General features: G+C 43.5%; 1 protein-coding gene across 3 annotated transcripts in view; it reads right to left on the reverse strand.

The window, feature by feature from the left end:
• Positions 1–4,453: 4,453 nt before the first annotated feature.
• PDE6D (phosphodiesterase 6D) overlaps positions 4,454–26,570 on the reverse strand; it is a 34,953-nt gene continuing 12,836 nt past the window's right edge. For 2 of the 3 annotated variants that reach the window (XM_085587244.1, XM_085587243.1), the window contains exons 2-5: positions 11,587–11,827; positions 8,326–8,451; positions 7,446–7,551; positions 4,454–5,088 (exon numbers count right to left, since the gene is read on the reverse strand). In XM_085587244.1, the coding sequence (XP_085443370.1) occupies positions 5,007–5,088; positions 7,446–7,551; positions 8,326–8,451; positions 11,587–11,668 (396 nt within the window). In that variant the 5' untranslated portion in view covers positions 11,669–11,827 and the 3' untranslated portion in view covers positions 4,454–5,006. The remainder of the gene's footprint in view (positions 5,089–7,445; positions 7,552–8,325; positions 8,452–11,586; positions 11,828–26,570) is intronic. The other variant, XM_021544305.4, reaches the window with a different exon arrangement.

Below are 26,570 nucleotides of genomic sequence, written 5' to 3' on the forward strand. Positions count from 1 at the left end.
GCTGACCCCGTTGCTGCCCCTTGCCACCGCTCTCCCCACGCCCTGCCCGCGCCACCGGCACCTGCGGGAAGGTAAGAGTAGCAAAGCAGACAGCGAACATAACGTGGCCCTGGGCTGTTTGTGCGCCTTTTGTTCGGCAGCAGCTTTCATGAATCAGCTCATTAACCACATTAGGATGGCCCTGCCGCCCCGCCTGAACCTTGATCGGGCGGGGCAGATTTGGGGCACGCTCCAGCGGGAGCCCCGGTGGCTCTGGCAGGCGGGCGAGCAGCTGAGGGCTCCCACAGCAGCCGGGGTGGGTGACAGCCTGGGGGGTGGGAGAGCCTGGTGCTTGAGTGGAGACGAAGAGCCGGCCCTGTTCCCCTCACCTTCATGGCAGCACACGGGGAAGAGTCTCTCAGACATCCAGTGCAGGGTCCTGCTCCACAGCCAGCCCTGCAGCCCATCGGGGTGGTTCTGTTGCCATCAGCTGTGCTTCAGGGAGCCTTGTGGTGTGATGGACCCCAGAACTATGCAGAGAGCTCCGGTGAAACCAAAAGGCTGTTTACTAAATTTATTTAGTAAATAAGAGGAGGAATTGCTGTGTTGGTCCTTGCACTCACTTGTGACCCCCAAATTTTACAGAGAGTGTTATGAGGCTGCCAGAGTGGCATGAGAGTGGCTGCTTGCAGCCAGAACTGCCACAGGGACATGGATGGTTGGTGGCAGTGGTGATACATTCACCCCTGACCTCCTGCACCCCTCTCTCGCTTTATAGCCCCACATTTCCCTTCACTGGCACCTTTGCTGTCCCATGCAAGGGAGCCAAGATCTGCCATGCTTGGGCCCTGGGCGTGGGCCATGCCCGTGTCTCCTGCCCCCGATCCCAGGGCTCCCAAATCCCATCAGCCCCACAGGGAAGGGTACCGCAGCTGCCTGGGCCAAGAACGGGCTGCTGCTCTGGGCACCCCGGGGCCCTTTGCCTGAGTTTTGGGTGGTGGCCGCTCAGACCCCAGTGTCACCCGCGGTCCCTCGGGAGGCCGATGCCGGCGCTGGGGCAGGTTCCGGAGCTCTGTCCGGGACAGGGGCGGGCAGCCGCTCCCGCTGTTCCCCACGGGGCCACTGGAGGGCGGCAGCGACCCGCGCTAGCGGCGCCCGCCAGCTCCGGCTGGGCGAGCTGAGCTGGCCGAGCTGAACTGGGAGAGCTGAGCTGGGAGAGCTGAGCTGGGAGAGCTGAGCTGGGAGAGCTGAACTGGGAGAGCTGAACTGGGAGAGCTGAGCTGGGAGAGCTGAGCTGGGCGAGCTGAGCTGGGAGAGCTGAACTGGGAGAGCTGAACTGGGAGAGCTGAGCTGGGAGAGCTGAGCTGGGCGAGCTGAGCTGGGAGAGCTGAACTGGGAGAGCTGAACTGGGAGAGCTGAGCTGGGAGAGCTGAACTGGGAGAGCTGAGCTGGGAGAGCTGAACTGGGAGAGCTGAGCTGGGCGAGCTGAACTGGGAGAGCTGAACTGGGAGAGCTGAGCTGGGAGAGCTGAGCTGGCCGAGCTGAACTGGGAGAGCTGAACTGGGAGAGCTGAACTGGGAGAGCTGAACTGGGAGAGCTGAGCTGGGAGAGCTGAACTGGGAGAGCTGAACTGGGAGAGCTGAACTGGGAGAGCTGAACTGGGAGAGCTGAACTGGGAGAGCTGAGCTGGGAGAGCTGAACTGGGAGAGCTGAACTGGGAGAGCTGAACTGGGAGAGCTGAGCTGGGAGAGCTGAGCTGGGAGAGCTGAGCTGGGAGAGCTGAACTGGGAGAGCTGAACTGGGAGAGCTGAACTGGGAGAGCTGAGCTGGTCGAGCTGAGCTGGGAGAGCTGAACTGGGAGAGATGAACTGGGAGAGCTGAACTGGGAGAGCTGAACTGGGAGAGCTGAGCTGGCCGAGCTGAGCTGGGAGAGCTGAGCTGGGAGAGCTGAGCTGGGAGAGCTGAACTGGGAGAGCTGAGCTGGGAGAGCTGAACTGGGAGAGCTGAGCAAGCTGAACTGGGAGAGCTGAACTGGGAGAGCTGAGCTGGGAGAGCTGAACTGGGAGAGCTGAGCTGGGCGAGCTGAGCTGGGAGAGCTGAACTGGGCGAGCTGAGCTGGGCGAGCTGAACTGGGAGAGCTGAGCTGGGTGAGCTGAGCTGGGAGAGCTGAACTGGGCGAGCTGAGCTGGGAGAGCTGAACTGGGCGAGCTGAGCTGGGAGAGCTGAGCTGGGAGAGCTGAGCTGGGAGAGCTGAACTGGGAGAGCTGAACTGGGAGAGCTGAGCTGGGAGAGCTGAGCTGGGAGAGCTGAGCTGGGCGAGCTGAACTGGGAGAGCTGAGCTGGGAGAGCTGAGCTGGGAGAGCTGAACTGGGCGAGCTGAGCTGGGAGAGCTGAACTGGGCGAGCTGAGCTGGGAGAGCTGAGCTGGGAGAGCTGAGCTGGGAGAGCTGAACTGGGAGAGCTGAACTGGGAGAGCTGAGCTGGGAGAGCTGAGCTGGGAGAGCTGAGCTGGGCGAGCTGAACTGGGAGAGCTGAGCTGGGAGAGCTGAGCTGGGAGAGCTGAACTGGGAGAGCTGAGCTGGGCGAGCTGAGCTGGGCCAGCCGGGGCAGCCCGGGCAGGGCGGGCGCGGCCGCGGGGGGAAGGGGCTCCGGAGGTCCCCCCGGGCCGTCTCAAGCCCCGCGTCCCTCCCGGACCCTCTCCCAGGGCTGCTCACCCGGCGGGAGCCTCAGCCACGCGTGTCGGTGGCCACTTGAAGCCCCGCTGAGGCTCCAGCGTGAGCGGCCCCGCAGGCGCCGGGGAGGTTAAGGGGGTGTGGGAATTCACGGCTTGTCTCACAGAATGATGGGGGTTGGAAAGGACTTGTAAAGGTCACCTAGTCCAGCTCCCCTGCCATGAGCTGGGACGTCTCCAACCAGGTCAGGTCCTGATCCACTGATCTGACCTGATCTGAGCAACCTGTTCCAGTGTTTCATCACCCTCACCTTAAAAAATTCCCTCCCTGTATCTAATCTAAATTGACCCTCCTTGAGTTTAAATCCATTACCTCTTGTCCTGTAGCAATGGGCCCTTCTAAAAGGTCTGTTCCCATCTCTCACAGGCCTCTTCAAGTACTGGAAGGCTGCAAAATGATCTCTCTGGAGCTTTCTCCAGGTGGAACAACCACAGCTGTCTCAGCCTATCTTCACTGGCAAGTTGACCCTTCCCTCTGATCCTTTTTGTGGCCTTCTCTGGACCTCCTCCATGGGGTCTGTGTCTTTCCTGTACTAACACCGTAGGGCTGGATGCAGCACTCCAGGTGGGGTCTCATGAGAGTGGGGTAGAGGGGAAGAATCATCTCCCTTGACCTGCTGGCTGTGCTGCTTTGGCTGCAGCCCAGGATTCGATTGGCCATTAGAAGGAAAAGGCAGCAGGGTAGACTCAGATCCACTGAGAGCATCTGTCCCTGTGCTCTGGGTCAGCAGAGGCGGTGCCTGCTCCCTGTCTCTGCTGGACACCTCCTGTGTGGGTCTAGCAGGGTGTCTGCCTTACAACACAAAGGAACCTGCTCTCAAGACTTTCAGCCTTTTTTATTTTTCCTTTTTGGATACCTTTGTGTCTCCGACAGAGGTCCCACCCTCACTGGCTGTCGTTTGTGCTGGGTGCAGTTTTGGCTGATGTCTCTGTTTGAAGGCTGGCCTAGGATGGGTCACACTGCTGACAAGACTCTGCCCTCCAGGTGCTCCAGGCTGGGATCCATCAGTGAGGTCTGGTGAGAAAGTTGATGTCCTGGCTCATGGGGATTAATGGTCCAACTTCAAACCCCTAAGCAGTATGTACTCTGTATTCCTCCCACACAAACCAGTGGCTGAATCCAGGATGTAAAATGATGCTTTTCATTTCCCTGTGGCTCTGAGCATCTCAAGCCCAGCAACAGGACAGGCTGACCAAGGCATCAAGTGATTACACAGCTGCCTGTGATGTTCAGGAGCAGAAGCTGAAGATGCCCCTTGCCACAATGTCCACGTGCTAGAGCTGATTACAAACTCCAGGGCAAAGTGCCAGCAGGGCTGGAGAAATCTGTCACAGAAAAAGTGCCTCCACACGTGGCGAGTGTTGGTGTCAGCAACTGCAGCCCCAGTGGAGCTGCAGGGAGCCCAGCCCAGCACGGGAGTGATGCTGGTGGGCTCAGAGGAACATGGGTTTTCCAGAGGGGCTTGAGTGTCCCCAGGCACTTGGAAAAGCAGAATAGTGTGCAGTGCTGCTCAAGAAACTGGTGACAAGATCCCAGGGGATTAACAGACAGAGGGGAGGCCAAGGAGAAGCCTTGGTCAGAGAAGTCAGGACACCTTTCTGATACAGCTGGAGGAAGAGAACACAGATGGGGGTTGTGGGAAGGGCAGAGCAGCGGAAAGCCCTGTTCTGCTGCTGGCTTGAGTGATGGGAATTTGTGCCTGCTGAGGTACATTTTTGTAACAGAAAGGAAAACACACAAAACTGACATTTTTTCCCTTCTTTGGACGGTAGGAATGTTTTAATTGAGAAATTTGTTTTAATTACATTAGGTGATATCACAGTCTATTTTACAAGTTTGGGGTAAGAGGACGTGTGTGGACCAGTTACACAGAAATCCAGCGAAAGGATAAAAATCTACAACATGAGAAAAATGAAAAGGTTAACTTAACCCCAAAATAAAAGCACTGAGAGTTTGGTGTGAGTGGAAATGGGAGATTATACCAGGGTCCAGAGAAGTAGAAAGGATGAGACTAACATAGATTTACAGTATTGGTTCTGCATGACCATTGTTTGCCTGTGTTCAGAGACAGCCTCTCTTCCTGAGGGCATCGCTAAGCAGATGGCCCCGTCTCTGAGGATTTGGTCTGGTCTTGTCAGAGAAGAAAGCAAAAGAACTGATGGGCAAAGGTCACAACCCACGTTGAGCTGGTCCCCAGGGTCACTGCCTACAGGAGTGTCTTCCACTGGATAGTCGGGGGGTTTCTGCACCAAGAACTGCATGGAGGAAAACTAAAACAGCTCCAAAAAGCCCCATCTCAAACGTAGAAAAGTCTCACTCTGGAAGTGCTTACGAGAAGATCGTCGTCATAGAATTTGGTTTCTATAATAACATTACCACTGCAGGAAGAAAGGAGAAGAGTTAAGAGGATGCATGGACAGTGATTGCTGCTCTCCACCCTCTCACAAGCCTGGACTCCCACCCTGACCACCCCACAACCTGATCTTTTTGGTTTGGAGCTGTGCACAGTGAGCACTGTCCTAGTCAGGGTCAGTCAGGACTCAGGGATCTCCCGAACACATTCCTGTGGAATGTTCTTCCCATCCCTCCTCTGTCTGAGCATGGTACTGCTCAGGCTGCAGAGTGCTCATACAGCAAACTCCTGCTTACTCCTACTGCTAAAAATAAACTAGCAGTCCCAACGCCTTAGGCCCCTGTCTGCTGCAGGAATTGTAAAACCAATGGGAATTCTTTTTTTTTATTCTCCTTCTCTGTCCTCTAGTGCTGAGCAAGCTACATCAACCTGTCATTTCCCTTAAGAAGTGCTTAAATGCAAAGACACAAGCATCTTTTATACAAATGGCAGTGGAAATGTGGATTTGGGTGTGACAAGCTCTGGGGATTTAACTTGCTGACTTCTGAGATTTTGATATATAAAATTAGAACTCTGGGACCATTATAACACCTGTACACCTCAGCAGTGTGATCTGACCCTATCTAAACAACCTGGATCTTGAAAAGCAGAGCAGCAGTTCTACCTCCACTGTGGCTCTTGGTGTCTGTAACACTGGACCTGCTAAGTGTAAGGTTTTGCTGTGGAGTGGACAATGCTTGAACTTAAATGTCAGGGAAAGTCCTCAATCTGATACTTGCTCATCTTGGGAACCCTTCATGCACAGTGCCTTGGTTAGCACCAAGTATCACATCTCCATTCTCTCCTGGTTTGGGAGCACCAAGACAAAATTAGGTCTTTGGGCAAATCAGAAAATATGGGGCTCTCCAAATCTTGGCAGCTGTAAAATGATGACTTCTTTGGGCCATAAATTCCCCTTTGGATTTCTATGGGCTGGGGGAGGGTTCTACTGAAAAGCCTCAAGGAATGACTTGAGGGTACCTCTATAAATAGGAGAGAGAGAGAGACCTGGGCTCCCCACTGCAAGTGGACATACTTCAGAGAACAAATGGGACATTGGAAAATCCTCAAGGTCATTTGAAAACTAACTTCTCTTGACTCCCAGTCCTGAAAATGTCTTCAATTCCTGAGATGATCAGAAGCAACTTGTCAGATGTCTTTGTTTCTTTATTTTGGTTCCCAAATCTGGCTCCTCCTGTACTGACAAGTGCCCAGCTCTGGGAGCTGAGGGTGTGTGCAGCACCTCCAAGGTTCTGAGCAGGCTGTGCCAGGAGCACTACTGAACACTGGTGCTCTCCTCCAAGCCTGCTCTCTTTGAAACGTGTTGTGAATGGGAATCAGTGATGGCAGCTCCAATCCCAGTGCCTTCTTTATGTGACTGGCTTTGCTCCAGACAGAGAATGAGAGGGAAAATGCTGGAGAGGGAGATCTTCCAGAGGACACAGTGACCTTGCAGTGAGACTGGCTGCTCCCTGTCTGCCTCTTGTTGGCAGCAGGGTTCCCAAACCCTTCTGTTTCTGGCAGTCCAGCACTGCAGGGAGGGTGGTTACCCTTCCCAAGAGCTTCCCTCCAGGAGCCTTTTCCATCATCCCCCCAAAGCTGGAGCCTGGCTGCCCACACCAGGCAATGCCCAGCACGTGTTACTGTGGCACACCAGAGGCACCACTGCCCTGCTCAGGAGCCCATGTGTGCACAGAGCCAGGAGTAGACTTTGTGAGGAGGCTGTGTGAATCTTCCTGCAGGTGACTGTAAAATGACTGATTCCTGATTCCTCCTGTGAAAGGTATTTTAGCCCCAGATACACCTCTGTGCATAGTGTATATAAATGTGTATATATGCATATACACTAAATGTGTATAAGCCAATGTTAAAGACACAAAGCTCAGTAAAATTTTACACTGATGGAACAAACACTAGAGCAGATACTACAGGTGATATATTGCATGAACTGAACTACCTTGGACAAGAGTCAATGATCAATAGCTGATTTTAAAACAGCCCAAAAATCTGCTTTTTTTTTACCGTGGATGTAACGGGTATTAAGTTGTAAAACATTTTAAAATCCTTTCACAATTCACCTTCCAAAAAAATTAAACAAGTTTATTAATGAATCAGTTTCACTTTCTCTAAGCCTTTATTGCTATATTAATGCAAATTTGACCTATGGGAAGGAAGGTAATGAGGTTGGCTTAACCCCTTTTATTTCTCAATAACTAACAGAAGTGAGGTGATTCAGAGTTGGTAGCAGTTCCCTTTTCTCATTCCCGCCATTGCCCCCAAGGAAATGCCAGGCACTGCTCTTGCTTTGCCTGGTCTCAGACTCTGCAAGGCCAAGGCACTCACGTTAAAACATTAGCTGGCATCATCTGTGATTCAGGTGCTGCCTCTATCAAGGACTGCCAAGTGTTTGTGGAGTTAGGAATCACGAAACCAAATTCAAAGAACCATTCTGCAAAGTAAAAAAAAAAAAAATCCAGAGGCATTTGAAAGACGAAAATTCACTGACAGGCTGGGGAACTCCCTAAACTGTCCTGCTGGGCTGCCAACATTTTACATTTAAATTACTTTGTACAGCTTAAACTGCACTGAACCCTGCCCTCCTCTTAGAGCAGATACTCCCTTTCTAAAATAGCCGATGGTACTGATGAGGTCACACCACTTCCTGGCATTCGGTGAGAATTTCAACACACCTAATTGGGAACAGGGAAACCACCCTCCTCCTCTTGCAGACATCCCGGGATCCAGCTGAGGTTAAGTGTGCAACTGGTTGTCCAAAAGACACGGAGCTCAATGTTTTATCTGCCCTTCCTCCAGGCCAGATTAAGAGCAGCACTGCAGTGAGGGGGGTCAGATGTGGAGTTGTGGGGTCACTGGCACTGCTGTAGCCCAGGTAAACCAGAGGCTCCAGCCTGGCACTCTGAGGAAGAGGCAGGAATTCCAGTAATAGCTGACTCTGAAATAGCCTGTTTCCTTGCCTCAGGCAGCCTGTGGTGGATTTATGCCCTCAGGCATGATTACCCAGCTTTTTTGCTTACATAACAAAGTGTTAATACACTTATGAAATGCTATCCTTAATACTGTGGCCCATTAGTCCTGACAAGATGAGAGCTTCAGTGCTACTCTGAAAAATTAAAATCACCACATTCAGCCCATTTTAGTCACTCTAATCCCTGCCCTGCTGGGGGTCAGTCCCTGTGCTGCAGCACACAGAGCACATCCATACCTTCTAGACATTGCCCTTTGAAATAAACTTTCTGTTCCAGACGGAATTTTTCCATTTGTTCTGCTGAGGAAAAGTTTAACTCCCGAGATACTGCTTTGCATTTCAGGATTTTTTTAGGAACTCGAGCTGTGAAACAGATAAAGAAGCATTATTTGAACACAATAAAATTCACCTTCTGCAGGTACTATTATTCTATACTTGGGAATAATGATCAGGACCAGTACAAGATCAAAGCAGCAGGAAAAATGCAAACACAAAGGACTTTGTTTTGACATTTGTTTTTACATTTGCAACAGTGAAATCAAAGATTTACCTTAAGTACCCTGCCCACAGCCAAGAATGAAGTTTATGACAGAACCAGGGATACAATACTCATCTCTCAGAACAAGACTCCTGGTTCTTAGTTGTTTTTTACTAAACCCCATAATTTTTCAAGTTGAAATATAAGATGCAACTCAAATTTTTACTTTAAGAATTGTGCTGAAGATCACTGGCAGCCAAAGGGCTGCTTAGCACATCAAGCTTCTTAGCCCTTCTCACTTTTCCTTCCCTTTCAGTCTGAGCATTCCCAGAGCAAAGCACAAAACGTTTCTTGGCCCAGCAGCACTTCCTCAGCCATCTCAGAGCTCTGGGAAGTGTCCTGTAAATGCCCATTCCCTTAACACTGAGACCTGCCCACGCTGCAAAGCCAGAACCACTCTGGAAGGTTTAAGAGGTAAATTTGACAATCCAGGTTTCTGGGCTCTTGCAATAGGTGTGACACCAACAGCTAGTGACAAACTGTACCCGTAGATATTTCACAAGATGATTTTTTTTAAAGGTGGAGGAGCAAGAGAAGGGACAGTTTGAGTGCACTGATTAAGAGTCCTAATCAGGAGAATATGAGATGGGAGTCAAACCAGTAAAAATCTCCCAAGCTTGTCACACTTCAGTGGTGTGATTGTGCCTAATTCCTTCCTGCATATTAGAGAATGTTTCATGTGAATTTTTTAGAAATAAAGAGGGAAGACAGCTGGCATGTGCTTTATGAGCCAAACTGTTCCAAAATGGAAGGCATATCAAAACATCCATGAGCAGGCAGCAGGCTGGTGTTTAATAAATGCAGGAGTCTCCCAAACCCCAGGCAAGTTTATCTAATGTAGAATAGTTCTATGGAGAAGGACCTCAATATGACAAGAGCTGGAGGCTTAGGGAATGTGAGCCAACATCCTATCCCAAGGAGAAGTACACAGCTTGGTAAAAAAAAAAAAAAAAAAAATTAAAAAGAAAATTAGAAGTGTATGGCAAGAGTTTTAAATGTAAAAGATCTCTAATTATTTTTATGGGATTTTTTGCACCATAAAAACCTGCATGGCACCATCCTTTACTGCTCTCACCAGTACAGACTACACAATTGTGGATAAACATCCCTTTGCAGTTAAGTGTAAAATGACTAGTTAAAGCTATTCTGCAATTTAGTAATTTCATTTCTTTCATCCCCAAGACAGAGTCCTGAGAATGTTTCCTTTAACATTATAAAACTACAAAATAAATAGTTACTTTTAATAAAAGTAGGTCTGTGTTGTCTTTAAACATCTGATTTAAGACATTTTAATTTACATTTATACCATCAAGTAAATATTTTAATTGAAATTATTTATTTTAAGCTCATTTTACTTTTTTTTCTCTATTTTTTCTATTAAAAGTAGAAACTAAGGAAATTTGATTCTCATCAGTTAAATTCACTTAAAAACATGCTGGGATGCAGATAAGCATAGACTTAATCCTAAATTCACTAGTGCTTTTTGTTGACTTGAGGATGTACTATACCTGCACACATTTATTTAAGCACTTACACGGTTAACATACATTTAGTCAGATGCTTAATGCTGACTAGATTAGAAAGTGTTGAATGACACATATCTTATTTACTCACAAGTAATTTTGGGTCCAAGCTTTTAGTTAGAAACTGAAATTCAATTAAAATATTAATATAATTATGTTTTCATTTTGTTTAAATAAAGCTACCTTAAATATTTGGGACCCTGAAGAAAGCAAGTTATCTTAGCCAAACTGATTTTACACTTTAAACTACACCTTTACTTAGATAATGAAAGCACTATTTGTATGTCATGAATGAAAGCTGGCTGTGGGGATTCTATAAGAACTACACCCCAGCAGCTTAACCCAAGATTTGCTTGTATATTGGAAGAAACCAAACTTTACAGATTTGCATCTTCTAAGTTACCTCCCAGTTTCAAATGCCCTGTCACTGACTGGAAAAGCTCCTGCTGTCAAATGCTGGTTTAGATGATTAATTCTAGTTTTAGGTGCTCAGGCTTTGATTTTTACTACTTAAGGCAGTTTAATGCTAAGACTCTGGCAGCAATCCAGTACCACATTAATATTGTTTTTATTTCATCTAAGTGGTAATAATAAATTGAGGTAGTAATACAGTATCATGATTTGAAACGTGAGAGTTCATTTTATAAAGAAATTTGTACTTAAATAAAATAGAAGTCATGTTTAAAAAAGAAATAGAAGTCCTGTTTAAAGAAAATGTACTTTATTCACTCTGCTATATATTTGGTTTTTCATTTGCTGTGTTTAGACTGTGATTTGCCCTAAATGGCCACAGAACATACACACACATAAGTACTATATAATGACTTTAAGATACATATGGATTTAATTTTAGAACAATTTTTCTGTTTGTCCTCACTCCTTTTGCTGCAGGACTGTAGCAGAACTGCATTTTCCCACACCTTTTAATTCACCATCAGATTACCCTGCTTTGCTGGATGTCTCCCCCCTTTCTCAGCCTATTTATCAAGCATAACCTACCTAACTCACATTTCTTTTCTAGCTAAGACATACAAGAACTGCTTTTCTTGTCTCTTCTCCCAAGGAAGACCATCCTCCCATCTGTAATCTTTTCAGTGGCTTCTCCTAATAGCTCTCCTCTGCATTTGTCACAGTTGCAATCATCCATCTTCTAGATGGATGAGTGAACTGTGCACCAGATAAGATCTTAACTATTCCTTGTACGACGGGCATTAATCTCAGGCCAGAGTATGTTTTAATTAATTCCCCAGTTCCTCTGAAGGAGATGACAATTCCTGCTTTATTTGCAATGAAAATCTGAGGCACAGTGAGGTGATATGATTTGCCCAAGTGACAAAGGTGACATCTGTCCTTCAAAGCATGGGTATGTTTGCAACTCAGGTGACCCAGACATGCAGCACCACCCAGCCCCAAATGCACACTGAAGTCACACAGTACCTTCATGCTCCACTCCAGGTACAGACAGATCTTCTGTTCCTTGCCAGAGGATCTTCCCTGTTTCTGCATCCCGAAGGTTCATCCAATTTCTGATTGGGAAGCAAATAAGGAAAACAAGCTATCTATATCCCTAAATTCTGTGTGTAGTAGTCTTTGCTGAGCTCTGAAATAGGCCACTCCAGCTGAGTTTCAGTCATGGTTTCTGGTTCTCAGGAGGCCAAGGAAAAGAGATGCTTTTTCCCTGAGAATAAATAAACAAACCAACCTCTGACCAGAATGAATGCAACAAGAGTTATATAGCCACAGATTTAGTTTTCACTTTAGACTGAAGCTTGTTAACCTCATTTATCATTTTCCACTGCTTCTAAAGGATAAAGGCAGTGCCACTGTGCTGCAGAGAAGCGGGAACATTGCTAACAATAACAGATTGTTACACAAACAATTGCTCTTCTCCAGCATTTGAAAATGGCTAGGAAAAGGAGTCCTTTCTACATAACATGAGAAAAAGAATAACATCCAATCCAGCTTGTTTTCTTAGTTTACAAATTATTAGTATCAAGGGTTGTTCTCTCTTGCTGTTGATCTCATAACTGCCACTCATGGGAATTTTTCAGCTGCTGAGAGAGATCTTCTCTTTTCACTCTCAGCAAGTGAGGCTGTGCCAGTTTCAAAAATGTCCCAATCAGTGAATTAGTCAATAAATCTTCGTATTTCCAAAGGGATAGTTAATAATGACCTTAAGTACACCTTTGAAAAATCTCTCTCACAGGGTAACTCAGACACTGACAGCTCAGAACAAGGTGCCTGCACACCTACATGATACCATCCTGAACAGGGACAAAGCCATCCATAAGCCTCAAGCCCTCCTGCTCCGCAGCTCCTCAGGGGGCTCTGAGGCTTCACCAATGTCAGTGCCAGAGACTGAACAGAGCAGGAACTGTGGGATGAGCCCACACAAACCAGAGCCTTTCCAGGAGCTCCCTTTGGCTGCTTTATGGCAGCACACCCTTTGTAGTCAGTACTGTCTACAACAACTGCTCAAGGAACTGGCTGGCGAGGTGGAGAGACAGAAGAGGGACAATATGGACCTCGACATGAGTATAAATAGGAGCTGTTGGAGATTTGCATATTGAACTCATCCTCTAACACACACAGTTTCCAGGCAGACTCACACAAACTCATCTTACTGATCACATTTTTCCAGAGCTCCCAGGAAGAAACAGATGCTTTAGCAAATTTTGCATCACAGACAAACATTTGTTTTAAAATGTGTGTGGAGGAGGGGAAGGGAAGATGGCTGCTTCAGCAGAGACGTGAGGATTCTTCCCCTTGCTGAACACTGGTCAGACTTTCCATGCTCCACTGAAAAGACAAAGAGAATGTGTGCACAGGGTCTGTTCACATAAAGCTTAGCAACAACTTAAAGAATGGAAAGAGGGAACATAGGGCATCCTGCTCATCTCCTTCTAGGCTTGTTCACACATTGTATCTACCACTTGTTCTGGGATTAAGGCAAAGGAGAAAGGGGCAGAAGATGAAAAGCATCCTCTGAGGGCTCTGTTTGGTACCTCCATATCTTAGCAGAAAGCTGCAAAGTCTCTCCCCAGCCAGCAACCCAAGTGAGACAGACTGGCAGGAAGTCAGAGAGAGAGAAAATGAACAGCAGAATGGCAAGAAGAACCTGCAGCAGGGCTGGGCGCTTCATGTGGTGCTGGCTGAAAAACTCCATGTCCTCAGCCAACACAACCTGCAGGATGGAACTGTCCCAACAGTAATTTAAAGTGCCAAAAAAATCCACCGTTTTTCCATACATCTTCCTACACACAAACATACAAATTAGCCAGGGTGAAGCTATTTGCATAGAAAGCAGTGTGCCATCTATCAAATGCTATGTACAAGGGGAAAATAACAAATGAGACAATCTGAGCATCTCACTGACAAACTCATTTATCTTCCCAACATTCTGCCACACAAACACTCTTAACTATTAGCTGAACAGTAATTTAGTAAATTGGGCACTTGATTATAAAAAACCTGTACTACCTTTAAAAAATGGTCCTCTCACAAGTATTAATTTACTGTTTGTTCACTATCAATATCAGTCAGAGTTATGAGCTCCCAGGTTTGGCCGCAGACTGTGTAGAGCCAAACTGAGCACTAACCAAGTTCCTCTGAACTGGAAATGAAACATTGACAAGGACAGAAAACCCAGCACTGTACAGGAACTGATCCAGCCTCTCAGCTGTTCTATCAGTACTCTAACTAATGGACCATTCTTCTTCCTTGCCATGACTTGCCTTGCCTTTCCATTCCTCATCCTTTGTCAACTTTTGGAGCACTCTAAAATCACACTCACCAGTTTCAAAAGTATTATATTAGAAGTACCCTTCAGTGAGAAGTAGCCTGACAGCTTAATTATTGTCCTTACTTGAAAGACACAGTTATAGTGTTAGTGAGCTACTATTTCTGGTGAGAGAAAACATAACTGTACACTACTGACCTTTGTAACTTCTCCCTATCAGGATTTCTCTCAATCCAGTCCAAGAAAGGTGATACAAATTATGCTGCTGTGCTGAACAATGTTAACATTTAAAATGTATGTTAACGTTTGGGGTGTTGGACATCTCTAAATTTCTATCTGGCTTTATTTTGTTTATGGATGTTCCACTGTAAAAGTAAATCCATGCACGACAGCCTGCCCCATGCTTTGTATTATGACTGTCAAATTCAAGATGAAGAATAAATAAAAAGCTCAAGGCTCTACCCCTGCTGATGAGACCATGCCTCATGCATGCAGCAATACATGCCACAGTTCCTAGAAAGTATCTTGTATTTAACCAATCTGAACATTGCTAGCCTGTAAATTCCTTATCAAATAAATAAAGGTATAATGTCAGTGTAGTCAAAGGCTTTCTGACCGTGACAAGTCCATGTGCTGTTCAGGGCATGCTTTTCCAACTTCTGCAAATGAAGAAACAAAATCAACCTGCTAATCAGAGTGCATACAAAGAGTAAAAATTTATGGACCCAGACATATTTGAAGGGATCAAAATACACTATCCTGTTCACAAATTTTTTTCCCAGTAACTAAACATTATTACAAGAGAAAGACAAATAATCAGATCTTAAAAGCACAGACACACACACAATCTCTTTCTATTGGAAAAAACACTTAATGTACAAGAGGTTAATTATTTTAAAAAATATGTTTAAAAAGAAACAGGCATCTCAAAAAAGTTTTAGTCAAAACTGAGATAATGTATAAAACCTTAATGGAATTAAAAGAAAAAAAAAGCAGCAAACCCCATCACAGCTGATTTCTTGACACAGGAATACCTGACAAAGCAGCAGCTGTACTGCTTACCTAGTTATCAGCTTATCAACACTATTTCTGTCATCTTGAATAGGAAGGCTGGTAATACAACATATCCCAGAGTGAAGAAAAAGGAGATCTTGAACGAAACCCACACACACTATTATCTTCTAATGTGTTTAATTGGTTTAAGATTCTTCCACCCCAGCAGGAGAGATATTGTTGATACTAAAAATAAAGAGTGCTCCACCTCCTGAGCAGCAGTAGAGACCTGCAGGCAGAATGGCATTTTAAGCATTATTGAGAAGGAGAAAGTAAATTCATATTGGTCTGATACAATTACTCTTTTTGAAGAGATTCATGTTAAGCCATTTGACAGGGCAAGTAGGAAGCCAGGCAGTTCCAGCTGTGTGAAGTTTGTATATGTTAGGTGTGGGGGGTTGAAGGAAGGACATTAATGTATTCCTAATTCAGTTTCTCACTCTTAGACCATTAAATTTTCATTCATCTGTATTTTGGGGGTTTGGGTGTTGTTTTTTCTTTTTTTTGAAATGATGTCTGATTTAAGACTCAATAGATCAGATACTCTTCAATCCTGAAGGCAAGAAAGGATTAGGTAGAACAGTAGAAAGAAGGGTATACTGTTGATCTATTTATATTCCACCACCTATTGGGTCAGCAAAGTCTTACATAAAAGCTTTGTAGTAGCTGGAACTCGACTTGCTTTATATACTTTACATGAATTAGCTCCCTCACAGACCTACTTTGCTTAGCTTGATGAAGGGAAATGGTTTGTGCATTTCTAAATCCAAATTTTGCTTTCTTGAATACCTCTGATGTCAGAAGTTCTTTCTTTTTTGTATCTGTCATAGAGATCACTTGGTTCAAACAAATCAGAATGTACATCCTTATCTCTCAGTGTATTAGCCTTGCAAAAGATTGGCTTGTATTACCATACTTGTAATTAAGAGTAGCCTCGAGTAAGAGAATGAGTACAAACAAAATTTATCATTAAAGTAGTATGGAGTTACAAGAAGTTCTGCCTCAATCTCCCTGACTATTACTTGTATGTTGTAATGTTTAGCACTTCTTGAATATCTCAAAGGCAGTGGCAAACAGTAGGTATTGTTTCTCCTGTTAAAATGATCCATTTTTCATTTTATTCCTCACTGTCCATGTCTACACCATTCTAAAAACCTCAGGAACTGATGTATTCTTATATTTCATAATAAAAACAAGGTTAATGTTCATAACCACTCCTAGAAGGAAGATCTTTCATCATCCCTGCCAGCTTTTTTTTTTTTTTTTTTGTCCACATGAAATGCTACATTAAAAACAGTTCATTACCTGCCATGTGCAAACAGCATCTCAACAATAACATGTTAATGAGACCTGTCCTCTGGGAGAAGGTGGAGCTGAAAGCCCTGAACAGTTCAGACAACAATCTCTGTTGTAGATCAAAAAAAGCTTCTGATCAGGACTCGCCAGCCTTCACTCCTGATTTCACATGGTCTGTTGTGAAAAGCAGAGACAACCAGGCAGTCATGGCATAGGAAAGCATGTTACCTTACAGGGAAATAAAGATCAAACTTTAGGGATTATATTTATATCAGACATATTTTCCCTGAAGAATATTTAATTTCAGTTGTTTCAATCCAGTCTGAGGAATAAGGACCAATATAAATTATGCAAAGTAACTACCAAGATACAAAGCAGACCACCTAAATAGTCTTACATTTCTCCACTCATGTCATTCATCCTGTAATCTTATGCCATCTCTACTCTCACTTTTTATTACAATTCCCAAATCCCTCTTCCACAGAACTCCCAATTGTGTGCTTAAATTTAAGCATATGCACAGACATTCTGCTGATTCAGGTTCTTGAATTCACTCTGTCCACACTCATGAGAAATGCTGCTGTCTGCTGTTTAATAAACCACAAGTACACATGCTGGCAGTGTTCCTCCTAGCCCAAGGATTGAATTCAGTGCAAAATCCTACCTAGGGAATGAGCATCCATCTATTCTGTGTACAGGAATACCAACACAAAAAAATGGAAGTTATTCCGCAAACATTACTGGAGCCTTGGGGTATAGTACTGTCAACTTCTGCTTTCAGAAAGCAGCACACTTTGTTGAGCTCCTGATTAGACAGAAAACATGCTGTGACAGTTCTTACAGGGGCAGGACTTTAAAAAAACTAATCTATTATAAACCAACTTTCCTAGAGTGATGCACAAGACATGGGTTACTGTGCTCCCAAAATGATGGGAGGTGCTGGAAAGGTGCTCTATTAAATCCTCAAATGGAAGGAAGCCAATTATCCCTTCAATGCACTCCTGGCACTCCTTCACTTGCTGTAAAAGAGCCTGCTTTTAAAGTCTCCTGTACAGAACAAATTGCTGTGCAACAGAAGCCAGAGAGATCCACAGATTAATGTGAACCACATGACAAAATGCAGCAAAAATCCTCAGCAACCAACAAAGTAATTTCACAGCAAATTATGTAATCAGAGGGATATATTTAACAGCTACAGCATCACAGCAAAAAGATCAACACAATATTATATACTTGTATAGTTTGTACTTCCCTTTATACTTTCTGCCTTACATCTTTGTGTGTGCCTGCACAGATCTGGTATCACACAACGAATTTCCATATAACATCCATCAGACAGTTCTGGATGAAGCTGCTCTTGGCCCATATTTGGAAAGACAGTTACACAAGTTACTGCACACCATGCCAACCTTACCCTAGCTGAAATAGATTATGCTAAAAGGGCAGAAATTAATATTGCTCCCTTCTATTGTGTTGACAGAGCTCTGACCATTGCCACTGGGCAGTGAAGCTCCAGTACTCCCAGCTGTGTGTCACATCCTCCTTGCACCTTGGGTGACCACTTTGAAGCTGAGCTGTGTTCACACCAAGTATTTCCTGCTTGAACTCTGAATGCATTTCAGCTTAGCAGGGTTCATGTTGAGACTGCAGAAGTCTAACAAAAATGCAGCCTAGGTCTGTTCACAGCCAGATCAGCTGCAATGAGATGCCAATAAATTAGAGAAGTACGAACCTGTTTACCTCTACAAATACTGGAGATGAAGTAAACCTATGTCCAGTACTTGCTAATAAAAATTTTATCCAGTGAAACATGTCTTCAAACAGTTTAGGTTGAAAGACACAAATATTATTCAGTATTTTCATCAAAATGAACAACTAACATCCATCTCTATACCATAGCATCCTAGTGACATCAGGTAACAAAATAAGGCAGGGTTTAAATTAATGTTTAGTTTTCACTGTTGGCAATTAACTGTCTGAAAATATTTGGTGAAATCTCTCCAGATCTTAAATATTTAAATCAGAATTTGTGACCCTTATAGTAGTCTTAACAAAATCAGGTACTTGTAATAAAACAATGAAGATGGAGAGCTTCTAGACTCTGGAAAGAGAAGTGTCCAGCACAGGCAGGCAGGGTGAGAGAATGTTTTCTTTCTCTGGTAATAACCACAATATTGCCATCTAGCCAGACTTCCATTTCACTGACTCTTCCCCTCTCCCTCAAACCAAAGGAGAAAGAAACAAATGGATGCACATTTTAAAGGAAAGAGTTACAGACCTACTGAAGATGAAGCTAGTCATCAGGAGGGAAAAAGGGAAAAAAGAATAAATTCTAGTGGTTTGCAAGCAGCTGATCAGGGATGTAGATACTATTGCTTCAAGATGAGTCAGATGCAGTCAGATGAAGTTCAGATGAGTCTACTCTGAAAAAGTTTAACTCTTAGAAAATCCAGCAATTTTTGTTACTGCCGAGCAATAGAAACTGATGTAGGCATTTGCAAGTAACCTTTGATTCCTTCAGACAAAAGCAGTGTGTGACACTGCAGCAGATGAAGAGACTGCCCTGTTACCCGGGCACACCAGCAAAGCCTACAAGGCAAGGCTCCTGGAGAGCATGCCAGGCACTCCTCTGGGAACTGAGCTCAACCCAGGGAGGCTAAACCACTTCCAATCTCAAACCAAACCCCATACCTAAGATCTGAGATCCCTAACAAAAAATTTAAAGTAACACCCAAAATGTACTTGTGGTACAATGAATACAAAGTTGTTCAAAGTGGGAAAAAGCTCCAAATCAAATCTACACGCACGTCACTGGCTTGGGGGGCAGATTTCCCTGTCAGAGTGAGAAAGCTGCCTTCTGTGCCAGATCTGTTTGCTACTATTAAAAATGTGCTTTGTTTCCTCTAGAGACAGCCATTAAAATGGTTCCTAGAACCAGACAACAGTGCCAAAATAAAAGCAAGCTGAAGCAATGTAGTGGCTTTCTGCTGTTTTCTGCTGCCTGTGTTTTTTAGGCTTTTCTTTGGCTTATCTCAATAGCCTTGACAGAGCTCCTTTATACCAATGCCTCAGCAGGAAAAACAACATGTGATCACATCTGGAGATTGCTTTACAATCTAGCTAGTAAAACAATCAATAACTTGGAAAAACTCATCACTCCTTGCAGGACCAGGAATTGCACAATGAAAATTATTTTCTCTTTTCCAGTGCAGTAACACCCAACTCCTCCCATCTTCCCTGCATTTTAAATGCACCTCACAAATTAGCATGTTATAAAAGCCTGAGCTTGTGCTAAAGACCCCTTTGAATATTAACATAATTAATGTCATCAGTAATACTCTGAGTTTGTAGAAACAGCAGGTGAATCAATGGGAACGATGTATTCATCTGAGAAAAGAATGTGACCTTTAAAATCTATAAGGCTTTATCAGAACATAAAGTGGGTTGCTTGTAAAAACTGAATGTAACAGCAGAGAAAGCTAACAGAGACACCATGTATACAAGAGGAACTAAAAATACAATCAAAACACTGGAATTTCCTTAAAGAAGATGCCTGGCCCATATCAAAAGGTAAGACAGCTTGCAGGACAGATTGAGGAGCCACATCCAGATTAAAATTAAGTAAAATTCTTTAAACCCCCAAAAAATTGTTATAGGTTTGTCCACTTTTTAATTTTAGCATATCAAACAATTTTCCTCTCTGCAAGTGAACACTGAAAGTGATTCAGCAATTGAAATAACTTTATTTTGTGTTAACTACTTCAAAACAAAAATTTATTCACAGCTGAACTATTATCATAACATTTCAAGGTTCTCATCAATAAGTGAACTAGAGGGAGTTTCATGGAAACAATCTATCAAGAGGTTCTGGTGCATAACTTCATTTTTATAGATAAGGTTGCAGCTAGAAGGCCTCACAGGAATTTATCTCTGTAAATTGTTATGGACTATTGTTCTTTACAGAGCTGATATCACGACAGTCATGCAAAAAAATCAGCTTTAATGGAATGAGGCATTTTAAACCACAGTATGCCCCTTTATTTTATACAATTTTTCAGCTGTTTTAAAATATGCATTATATTGGCTTGCTTATAAAAGAAAGCTTGGATTGATTTCATGTCATTTTTGTAACATTGGAGGATTGGATTTTTTATGTCTAAAAGGATCTTCACACTTCTCCATATTGAAAGGGCACAGACCTGAGCAGAGGAACAATGACTTCTTTGACCAAATTTTTAAAAAGGGATAAACATGGCTGCTTAGCTGGCATTTTCATACAGTTTCACTTGAATGACCTGTAGCCTTGTGTGAAAAGTGGAGAAAAAGCAAACCTAAAAGGCTCTAAAGAGGCAGTTTTATCAGCACTGCTTGTGGCCAGTCGATGCCTTTGTTCCTTGAAGGCCTCTGCAATAATTTCTCTATTGAGCAAAGTGATGTTTATTGAGAATGGCAAAGCTGAGCATCAGCAGGTCCCCCTGCTGTTCAGTTTATCCATCCAACTCCAAGCAGTATCTCAAGCTGAAAGTGTCCCCCTGGTAAAAGAAGCAACTGACAACACAAAAAGCCTCCATGACTTCCAACTGCCTGTGCTTATGTATTGACTATGTGCTTTTTTCCCCCCATTAGTCTTTAATTTCTTTTTTCTCTCCTTCATTTCACATCTCTTCATACAAAGCTCTCTAGCACGCAGCCTATTGAGCTCTGAAGACTGCTTCTGATAGTCCAGATTTATCAGTTTCACATGTTTGAAAAGAATATGTAATTTACTGGAGGTATTAATATATCATGTACTTCTAGGAACAGATATGCAGATTGGAAATTGGTGAGAGATTTGGCTTTGGCATGAACTGTGCTTCGCAGTGTCATTGTCATCTATCAAGTGCCATCCCAGGCAAGAGGCAAACCCCAGCAATTAGCTGGAGAGACAGGATGCCCCCCTGGACAGGCAATACAGTACAGCTCACTGATCAATAACTTAAACCATACCTAGTACTACACTGTGCTTCAAAAACTTCAACTCATGTTCTCAAAGTAGCTTTGTAATAACTGCCTGCTGTAGAGATTGGGAAATAAGCATGAAGACTTGCCCGCAGCCACACAAAGAATCAGGAAGAGAGGAGGAAAGACATCTCAGGAGGTGTTTGGATTCAAGACTTGTGTTTCAACAGACAATACTGCCTCTCTCTTTAGGCAGCCAGGAACTGGAAACTCTTATTGTAACGTGGAGTGACTGCAGGAGCACAGATTGCTGCCATCATGCTGTGGGGTGGGTGCCAGTGGTTTCCTTCACTCTGTTTCTCCTTTTGTTGGTTTCTCAGTCACCCTATCTCACACGCAGGCTGGTTCTGAATCACTGCCAAGGATTACTAATGGAAGTGGGGAGCAGGAAGGAAATAAAGAGCTTGCAGAATTATAAGGACATTTAAGTGTTTAAAATGCCATATTAAAGCAGGACAGCAAAATGGCTGTGTTGCCTCTGACAATAGAAGCAAAATGGTTCTAAGCTAGAAAAATGTAAGCCTCTGAAACTTATCAGTAAAATTCTTGTTCTTTAAGACAACTTAAAAAAAACAACAGAAATACAAAATAGGAAAGTCATGGGGGAAAATATAGCATTTGTTCCTGACTTAGCTCATACTAATTCAACTAGAGCTCCTGTGAAAATTTTCTTTCATTTTTCTGTTCTAAGTCTGGACACTCAAGTATATTTTGAGCTCAAAATGCCTCAATGAAGTCAGTGTATAGGTCACGCTCAACACCATAGGTTGTTTTTTGCTAATTTAAGGCAAGTAGCCACTTAAGCTTAAAAATTTCCACTACTCTAAAAACTAGGGATGCCCCTGATACAAAGTTTCTAACATGCTTTAATAGACAAGGTTTCCTTCCACAGCTCATTAGGTGTATAAGAGAGCCCAGTGAATGAGTTGAAACACAACACTTTTCCATGTATTCACACTGTCCCCACAACTGCCAGCTCCAGGAACTGCAGTAATAATTTTGCAAAAGGCAGCCAGCAGTAAATCTGAAAGGACAAAGTCTTGGGACAAATGCTATGGCTGTTCACTGCTGGCAGGGACTGGCAGGCTCCATTTTGTACAAAGAGACCATCAATTTTGCACAGAATGACATTCAGAGAGGACTATGAGTCTAAAGGACTCTTAGAGATGAACCAATGTAAACACATTTTGCTATAAGTAAATCCAAACAGCCTGGTACCACCATTACTCCACCATCAACTTCAAGTCAGACTCCTTGAACACAGGATGACAGTGGTTGAGTAATTAAATTTTAGAGAAATTTCCAACTCTTGAAGCTGTTTGGTTAAAATACTAAAAAAACCTCTGTGCTAGGCAAAATTGTGCTTTCAGAACAAATGCCCAACCGGATCTACAAGGATCCACAAATGGCCCTGCAACACTGAGATATTCCCTTGCACTGTAAGGGAAATATAGTTTGGATTAGTTGTTTCCATATCCACTAAAGCTTCCCAGAGCTGGACTGCAAGCAGTGACTGTGTGGAAATGTCCATGCTGTTGCATCCTGCCTTGTTTCCTTTTTTCATTACATTCTTTCAGAATCTATTGGGATCAGAGGAGGACAAAGACGAAGCACAGTGCTGGAATAAAAAAACTTCTGGAAAAAAGCAGTAAGTTCCAGCAGCAACATTTTCCTAACTTAACTTTGCTTGAAAAACTTCCCAGTAGTTCCAGCCTCACCAGATCCTGCTGAGTATGGGCAAGGACTCATTTTTCATTCATTCTTGTGCAATGCACAATTCTTTTTATGCAATTTATTATCACAAACAATTAAAACATTTCAGTGGGCAAACCTTCAAATCTTAACCATCTACCTGTCACTGAATTCCTAAACACTGGGCTCCATTCTTCCTTTCACAAAATGCCATGAAGAAACATGTATTTGATTTTTTGGATCACCTCCATTTTGGAAGGGTGTCTAAACATCTGACAGCCCTATTGCTCCACACAGGCCAGCTCCAAGGAGAAGCAGCAAACCTGTCTCATGGACACACACTGTGACTGGATACCCTGGCACCTGGAGACAGAGAATCAGCCTGCACAGATCTGGCAGCCCCTGCCCAGATTAACTCTGGTGCACAGGTCAGGAATACAGGCTAATGATAACGAGATGGAGCTGCACACAGCCAGCCCAGATACAGCAGAACTTTAAGTGCTCAAGCTCTATACTGAACCTCACCAGCCAAATTTTGAGCCTCTTTGCCCCCTGGGAGCTATTGCCCTTGTCTGCTTTCTCCACCAGAGGAGTAACCTGTAAAAAATACTGGCTACTGAGTTGCACAATTAGGTAAAACAATATTTCAGAAACCGATGCAAACGTACTTAGCCAAGCCTCAAATGAGCTGGTTAGATATTCTACAAAATGGGAACTGAGTTTTACTTAGGAGAAACAAATCTATGGGGAAGGCAGTCTGTGTGGAGTGCATTTCAGTTCAACCAGGATGAGCTGCTTGGCTTTCTAGCACTTGCTCTATTTATTCCTCTACTCCAATCTTCTCAGAGTGACGTCTTCAAAGAGGAGATCACAACATCCCCTGTACTGGCCAGGGAGATTAAGCAACACACACACACACACACACACACACACACACACACACACACACACACAACACACACACAACTGAAAAACAGAGTCTTTTGCGATTTAACTCAAAATCTATGCTGGTTTACCATAAGGATTTGACATTTAATTGACGGAATAATGTTAATCTTCTACTAATATGAGACTGCTGTTATAAGGTATTACAGGATAAACCCAGGCCATTTTATTTTGAAAATATATTTCTTTATCACTATATAAAATATATCTACTGATTTTCCCCTGGGAATGTTCTGTTCCTGGGAGATACAAATTTAATGTTGGACTTGCCCAAGTCTAGGTGGTACTAGACCACAAAATACGGAGCAAGGAGTTTGTTTTCCATTTTCATAAAAATATACTATTCACTACTAAAATATCAGATGATACACAATCAGAAAAAAGTCCACCTATTTTTGAAATTACCAGTGTCAGATTCTGTAGTATCTCTATACAAGGTTCATTGCAATAACAAGGATCTTAAATATACAACAGAGGTAATTAACCTCAAATTTCTATGTGCACATTTATAAAAGACTGCTTTAGTGTGAGAAGAAGGAAGAGAGAAAAGATCACAGTTGAAACAAAAAGAGAAAAATTTTCTTTTGTTAGCAGTCTGGCCTACTACAAAGCAAGTACAGACCACAGCAATAATGAAAACTAACCAATAATCTTAGCTATAAGTGAATTAGCTGAATGCTCAGATTTATAGTATTTCAATAAGTCTGCTTTAATTGCTTATTTTCTATCTCTTTCCATTGTAAGACAAACAAAGATGCCACTGAGCCTGCATCTCCCCTGATAAGGCAATCAGAACATGAACTGCAATTACAGTAATACTTTGCATAAAGGCTTCCTTTATTAATCCAAAAGAGCTCTATTTCAAAACCCACTATTGCCATTCTCAATAGTGCAAAAATTCTGGATTCTTTGTGCCTGAATTCCAAGCAACTCAACCAGGCTTCCTCTCTGTAGAGAGCCTTTATTTGTTCCATTTCCAAGGATAAAAAAGGCACAGTACAGTGGCACCACTGCATGTCCAGCAGTTCAACAACATCAGGTTCTTCCTGCTGCTCCTCTGGACTGCTGCCCATGTCAGAGATCAGCACCACGTCGTGCACACACACAGGATGTAGGTACAACCCAGACACCTGTGTTTGTAAAGCCTCCTACTAATCATTCCTGTGCTGATATATATTAACATAAAGTAGGTGATTAATGTGTTAGCAGTCAACAGCCCTGCTAGCGTGGTTACCTCTCAGGTAGATACTGTTTACTCAAGAATTTTATTGTAATTTCTCTTGGCAAAAAACATTCCACAAAGAACAAATATATATTCCATCTTTTAAGTGAATTATTTTCCTCAGTCTTCATGAAACAAAACCCAAACAATCCCCCAGATTTAGTGTGTAAGACATGACAATTCAACAGATAGACCTGTATTAGCAAGGACTCTGACACAGGTCCTTGAACATCAAATTTAGCAACCGGGAGGAACTGTGGTTTTTAAAAATCTTCAGCAGAAGACTGGCCAGGGCAGAATCAAGGATTTTGTACATTTGAAAGACTTCTTACTTAGTTCTGGTTAACTTCTCAACGGCTGGAAGAGGCTACAAGCATCTTGCACTATTACTGGGGAGAGATCCCGATCTGAGCTGCCCTTAAAACACCCTCTGTGCACAGGAGGGCAGATATCCTTAACTCTGGCTATACAAGCAACTGCAGCTAACACAAAAGTCTTCAAGAGCCATCATTTTAAGGGATTCAAATGACACTCTGTTGTCCTCCAGCAATCTTATATAACTGGTGAATGTTTGGCACATGAAAGGAGGCATCTTCAGATCAAGAGCTGTTCACTGGTGTCTTTCACAAGAAGGACAGGTGGTTGTCCCTACAGAGAGACTTCTGCCCTTGACTTTTTACATTTCTGATATAAAGTTGCTTTTGCTTGGTCTCTTGCTCTTCCAGGCAATCAGGAAAGAGCAGAAATAAAACTGCGTTGAAGGGAATACTTTAAGTTGTGCTGCTGAGAACAGAAACTAGGCCAGAGGAGATTTCAGTGTTGCTGTCAAGTGGGGTTTCCACCTATAAAGAACAAAGCAAAAAAAATCACTACTGAAAAAGACTTTGTAAAAACATTTAGGGAAAACCTGTAGCTCAGTCTTCAGACAGACATGTCTCAATTTCAGAGAGGTCTGCAAAAGAGGAAGAATTCATTTGTGCAAAGGACTTCAGGGACCCAGAGATTTTTATTGGGCCATGGAAACTTCAGGCTGTGTGTCAGCACTCCAAATCCTCCCCATCAGATCAATAAAGCCTGAAGTCACTACGTCTGGTAACTCCTGTCTTCCAGGAAATGAGCGTGTGAGTTTTATGCCAATTGTTAAAAGGCAGGTGTTCACAGCACCAAAATCAATTGTAAAGGGAGCACTTCAGAGATTCTTGTTGGCAGTCTCAGGAGAAAGCAGGAATAAAAGGTCAAGCACTGGATTTCTCTTGCATTCACACACTGATTCTGTCTGAACTCCCCTTACTGAACACCTTTTCAACACAATGTTAATTTTTAAACAGTACCTTTCCCTGGCAATTGAATTAACTGGGAATTTGTCACTACAGTCAAGTCAATTCAGATTAATGCACAAAGTGAATTTAGAGTTGAGCTAACTATCCCTTATTTAACCTTTGCCTGAATGTTTTTATTCTCCACCAAGACAGTCCA

The sequence above is a fragment of the Lonchura striata genome, chromosome 9 (assembly GCF_050655825.1).
Source record: "Lonchura striata isolate lonStrDom1 chromosome 9, ASM5065582v1, whole genome shotgun sequence".
Taxonomy (NCBI): Eukaryota; Metazoa; Chordata; class Aves; order Passeriformes; family Estrildidae; genus Lonchura; species Lonchura striata.